The sequence below is a fragment of the Elephas maximus genome, chromosome 4, assembly GCF_024166365.1.
Source record: "Elephas maximus indicus isolate mEleMax1 chromosome 4, mEleMax1 primary haplotype, whole genome shotgun sequence".
Classification (NCBI taxonomy): domain Eukaryota; kingdom Metazoa; phylum Chordata; class Mammalia; order Proboscidea; family Elephantidae; genus Elephas; species Elephas maximus.
In genome coordinates this window covers 111,246,955-111,253,436 of record NC_064822.1, presented here as the reverse complement: position 1 = coordinate 111,253,436, position 6,482 = coordinate 111,246,955, and the positions used below count along the sequence as shown (strand labels likewise).

The 6,482-nt window shown below is 36.8% G+C and overlaps 1 protein-coding gene across 1 annotated transcript; it reads right to left on the bottom strand.

The window, feature by feature from the left end:
- Positions 1-1,349: 1,349 nt before the first annotated feature.
- LOC126076355 (olfactory receptor 6C76-like) lies at positions 1,350-2,291 on the bottom strand. The gene has a single exon (XM_049884900.1). The coding sequence runs from the start codon at positions 2,289-2,291 to the stop codon at positions 1,350-1,352; it is 942 nt and encodes a 313-aa protein (XP_049740857.1).
- Positions 2,292-6,482: the final 4,191 nt, after the last annotated feature.

Here is a 6,482-nt window from a genome sequence, read left to right as displayed (position 1 = left end):
TGTTCATCTACAGACTTCACCAAAAGAGTAAAAACATTACCTACAGACTGGGAAAAAGTTTTTGGCTATGGGAATTCTGATCAGCGTCTGATCTTTAAAATCTACATGATACTGCAAAAACTTCACGACAAAAAGACAAGAAACTAAAAGAGACCTATGTAAGTGGAAAAGCATACCTTGTACGTGGATAGGGAGATTCAACGTTGTGGAAATGTCTTTCCTGCCCAAAGCAATCTACAGATAAAATGCAATCCCGATCCAAATTCCAATGGCATTTTTTAATGAGATGGAGAATCAAATCACCAACTTCATATAGAAAAAGAAGAGGCCCTGGATAAGTAAAGCATTACTGAAGAAGAAGAACAAAGTGGGAGGCCTCACACTACCTGATTTTAGAACCCATTTTACCACTACAGTAGTCATAATACAGACACGTCGAATGATGGAACAGAATTGAGAATCCAGACTTAAATTCATCCATTATGAGCAGCTAATATTTGACAGGGGCCGGAAGTCCCTTAAATGGGGAAAAGAGTCTCTAACAAATGGTGCTGACATAACTCAGTATACATCTGCAAAAAATGAAACAAGACCCATACCTCACACCATGCCCCAAAACTAACTCAAAATGGATCAAAGACCTAAATACAAAAGGCAGGTTAGTATGGACAGAGTGTGTGTGTGTGTGTGTGTGTGTGTGTGTGTGTGTGTGGCTGGGAGAAAAGCATAACTTAGTCTTAGGTTGATATAATCTACATAGGTTCTGTATTTAGATTCTGATAGAAAGCATTCTTTGCTAAATGAAAAATCCTCTTTTGATTTATATTAACATAGAAATTCACAGATATTTTTTAAGTACCTTCATTAAACCCAAACGTGAATACTTTTATCATTTTTATGCCACTAGGAAGAGCAAAAGTTTTAGTAAAATATTAACATTATGCAGTGTAAGAAAGATTTCCTAGAGATTTATAAAGCCAAATGAATACTTGTAGAGTTCACAAATGGTCTACATCTCAACACATCTATGCTGTAAAGATTTGGAGGTATTGGAGTTCAAGTATTAATTCATAGTGGAATATTTTGAAGATAAAAAGTAAGACAATTATGTTGAAAGAATGATGTGATTTCAGCAACACATAACAGGACATCATGGATAGAGTTTATATCATTAAAGGAAAAAAAATCCAGAAGTAGATTGACTACACAAGGGCTATTCGTAGATGATGCAATCACAATCATAACATAAAAAGAAAATAAGTGGATATAATATGAGTGCAGTCATATAAGCAGTCATATAGGTTACATTTTCAATGAACATTAGTGGTTTCCTTTTAAAAAAACAAAAGCTATTTTTTTTTTAAGGTAATAATACATTTTTGAACTATGCCTTTCAGGACTTGTTTTACTTGCTTATTTCTTAGGGTATATATGAAAGGATTTAAGAGAGGTGCAATTGAAGTGTTGAGCACTGCTACCCCCTTGTTTAAAGCTACTCTTTCCTCTGCAGAAGGTTTCATATACACAAAAATGCAGCTGCCATAAGAGATAGAGACAACAATCATGTGGGAGGAACAGGTGGAAAAAGCCTTCTTCCTCTGCTGGGCAGAAGGGATCTTCAGAATTGTTCTCAGAATATTTACATAGGAGAGCACCACGAGTGCCAATGTAATCAGTAATATGGCAGTGGCTGAAATAAAAGCTAACAATTCTATGGACCATGTGTCTGTGCAGGAGAGTTTCAGTAGAGGAGAATAGTCACAGCCAAAGTGGTCAATAATGTTGTCATCACAGAATTCCAACCTCAAACACAAGAAGAGTCCTGGAGAGATGGCTAACAGCCCAGCCACCCAGGAGGTAACGACCAGCTGGGTGCAGACTCTGTTGTTCATGATTGTTGCATAGTGAAGGGGTTTGCAGATGGCCACATAGCGGTCATAGGACATGGCAGTCAACAGGAAAAACTCTGATGCACCCAAGAAGATGGCAAAAAATAATTGTGTCATACAAGCATCGTAGGAAATTGTTTTATCCATAGTCACAATGCTGACCAGGTACCTAGGGATGCACACAGATGTAAACAACATTTCTAAAAGTGAAAAATTCCGAAGGAAGAAATACATGGGTGTTTTGAGATGGGAATCCAATAGAGTGAGCAGGATAATGGTCAGATTTCCAGTGATACTCAATAAATATGTTAGAAATAAAAAAAGAAAAATCACAATTTGCCAGTTTTGATTATCAGTTAGTCCTATAAGAGTAAATGTTGTCACCATTGTACGGTTTCTCATGGTTAAATTTCTTCTGAATTCCATCAGAGCTGGAAAAAAAGAGTTACTTCTAATCTTAAAAGAGCATTACTAAATACAAATTTAAAAATGATATGAAAAATAACTGAAATTCATATGTTCTCCTTCTCCCATGATTTTAAACATTTCACCTAGCAGTCAACACCCAGAGTTGATTCTGCTTATTTCTTCTCCTTCTCTAAAACAAAAAAGACGATGAAAACCAAACCACCTGCCACTGAGTTGATTAGGACTCGTAGGGGCCTTAAAGAACAGAGTAGAAGTGCCCCATAGGGTTTCCAAGGCTGTGATCTTTAAGGAAGCGGATTGCCACATCTTTCTCCTGACAGAACTTTAGGTTAGTAGTTGAGTGCTTTAACCACTGCACCACCAGGTCTCCTTTTCTCTTTATCTGGACACTTAAATTTTCTAAACTCCCTTTTCAGGTCCTATTTACTTGAAAACTGTGACTTTGTTATTACCTATTTTTTATTAAAAGCATCTGAGTATTTCTCGGGTTCAAAGTTTTGTCCAAGATACTGAGATATGGTTTCTGATTACTGCATCCACAAGAAAACATTTTTTGTACGTTATCTCAGTTCTATCTATTGTTAAAACAATCTTTCACTCGCTCTCTTTCAGTATACTATGTCTACTCTGTATTCTTTTACATCTAAAACAGTGAATCACACATGAATTTTTTATAGGTGAACTTTTAAAAATGGTTATTTTCTGATGATATATATCTAGTCAATCTTTGGGTTCCTTGATATTACCAATTAAAATGTCTTTCATTAGAAAGAACTTATGAAATTTAGTGCAATGTGAATGGTGAAATTACTGTATAAATTTCAAATTGAAATTTTACATCAAACATGGAATTAGTTTACTCCAATTGTTCAGTCAGTTTTGACTTCATGGATAACTTTAACAACATAAGAAATATTAATTTCCATTCAGTAATAATAAAGGACCCACCCCCCCCAAACAAACAAACCTGTTGCTATCAGAAGATTCAGACTCATATTGACTCTATATGACAGAGTAGAACTGCCCCACAGCATTTCCTAGGAGCAGTTGGTGGATTTGAACCACTGACCTTTGGTTAGCAGCTGAGCTCTTAACCACTGTGCAGTCAGGGCACCAGTAATGTACCAAGCCTTTGTTAAATGCAAAGAAATGTGTACCAGTGGAATTTTTAATGAAAATTGTGAATTTTTGTTCATGGAGCTATCCTAATTAAAAATAAATAAATAAATAAAAGACAGATGCAAATGCCCTTTCAGATATGTACATTGAAACTTCGTCTTGACTCACATGAATATTTTGTTTGGTTGTAATTCTGAATTTAATTCGTTTAATCCTATGGTCTAGCACTCACAATGTAATGGATTCTGTAGTAATTGCTTTGTACACAAAACAACAGAGTACTAAAAATACTTACTTTCTACAAATTCCACAAGAGTTTTGTTTACAGACACATTGTGAATTATTTCTTCTGTATCATTATCATAAAAGGTAATAGAAATGAATTTTGCAAAAAAATACTTGTATCTTTCAAACTCATACTTTTTCTTTGCTTCCTCAGTGTCATTGGAGACCTTGTTCACATTAAAATCCAGGAACATTTAATAACAAATGTAAACCTTGTTGGATCTCTTTCTCTTTCCAATCAGCACACAGGGGGCTTTTACAGAGATATTTTTCTGATGTCTCTTCAAATGTCTGGGTTCATCCTAACAGCTTAGTAATTAAGCTATTTACACAGAATCAATAATAGTATTTTTTTCGATAGATTTTCTGATTTTCTTTTGAAGACACCACTGTAGATTTTTAACAAAGAGGGAGGGTATTAAACAAAGTGGATATTTACTCTTGCATAAGGCCCTGGGGATTCTTGTGGAGAAGATGCTAATTGACCATCCTTATAATGAACCTAAAAAAATAAATAAATAACATAGTTAAGTGTCTTTATGGGATCTATTGGGAAATCTGAAATGTTAGTGTTAAAATGGAGTCTATTTCCTCTAGTGGGAATTAAAAGGGGTACCCTGGGTGGAACAAACTGTTAAGGACTTGACTACTAAACGACAGGTTGGTGGTTTGAACCTATCCAGAGGCACCTCGGTAGATAGGCTAGGTGATTTACTTTGGAAAAGTTACAGCCTTGAAAACCCTATATAACAGTTCTATTCTGCCCACACAGGGCTGCTGAGAGTTGGAAATGACTGGCGGGCAACTAACAACAACAACATTATAACTTGAAGTTTTTCAGTGTATCTGAGCTGAGACTGGTCCAAAGAGAAGAAAACTAGAGCTCTTTCATTCTCCATTTGAAAAGGAGAATCGAGATAGTGATGTTGGCCTCTCTCTAATGACAACATTTCTATGACCTTTAGTTTTCTGAATCTTCACCACTTAGCTCATAATATATGTTTCTGAGGCCCAATATACTATTTCTTACCTTCTCACAATGAAAGGCTTATCATATACTAATAAATTTCAAATTAAAAAAAATATATTTTCTTGAAATACTTATTATATGCTAATATGGTAACCAGGGGAAATGATATAGCTGATATTTTGTAAAGTACCTAATTACATAACTGAAAAATAAAATACCTTTTAATGAAGTATCTAGAATCTGTGCAAATGTCCTCTAAACCATGGAAATGATTTCTTCTTGCATACATTATTATGCAAAATAATATTTATTCTTTATCAAGAAACTATAGTTTAAATGTGTAAAAATGATTGGAAAAAAGCCAATATCTTGAATTTGTGAGAGTACAATATGAAAGACTTTCTACAGAGACAAATACCAGTAATTGATTAAGAGATATACATATATATATATATATATATAAAGTAAAAGATTATATCTGGGGAGTGTCTTAGACATCTAGTGCTGCTATAACAGAAATACCACAAGTGGATGAATTTAACAAAAAGAAATTTATTCTCTCACAGTCTAGTAGGCTAGAAGTCAAAATCAGGGCTTCGGTTCCAGTGGAAGGCCTTCTTTCTCGGTCACGTCCTTGTCATCAATCTTCCCTTGGTCTAGGAGTTTCTCAGGACAAGAACTTCAGGTCCACAGGATGTGCTCTGCTCTTTGTGCTGCATTCTTGGTGGTATGAGGTCCTCATGTCTCTTTGCTCATTTGTTTCTTTTATATCTCAAAAGAGATTGGCTTAAGACACTATCTAATCTTGTAGATCTCATCAATATAACTGCCACTAATCTATCTCATTCCCCCATATGTCTGTCAGTTTGTTGTACTGTGCGGGCTTGCATGTTGCTGTGATGCCGGGAGCTATCCCACGGGTATTCAGATACCAGCAGGGTCACCCATGGAGATCAGGTTTCAGCTGAGCTTCCAGACTAAAACAGACTAGGAAGAAGGACCTGGCAGTCTACTTCTGAAAAGCATTAGACAGTGAAAACCTTATGAATAGTGGTGGAACACTGTCTGGCATAGTGCCAGAAGATGAGCCCCAGAAGCTGGAAAGCTCTCAAAAGACGACTTGGGAAGAGCTGCCTTCTCAAAGTAAAGTAGACCTTAATGATGTGGATGGAGTCAAGCTTTTGGGACCTTCATTTGCTGATATAGCATGACTCAAAATGAGGAGACACAGCTGCAAACATCCATTAATAATCAGAACCTGGAATGTAAAAAGGTTGAATCTAGGAAAACTGGAAATCATCAGAAACGAAATGGAACACATCAACATCCTACACCTGGATCAAAGGGGAATGAAGAATACCAAGGACACAAGATAATTAAGAGCCCAAGAAACAGAAAGGGCAACATAAACCAGAGAGTACATCAGCCTGAGACCAGAAGAGCTAGATGGTGCCCAGCTACAACCAATGACTGCCCTGACAGTGAACACAACAGAGAACCCCTGAGGCAGCAGGAGAGCAGTGGGATGCAGACCCCAAATTCTCATAAAAAGACCAGACTTAATGGTCTGACTGAGACTAGAGGGACCCTGGTGGTCATGGCCCCCAGACTTCTGTTGGCCCAAGACAGGAACCATTCCCGAAGCCAACTCTTCAGACAGCTATTAGACTGGACAATGGGATGGAGAGGGATGCTAGTGAGGAGTGAGCTTCTTGGATCAGGCGGACACTTGAGACTATGTTGGCATCTCCTCCCTTGAGGGGAGATGAGAGGGTAGAGGAGGTTAGAAG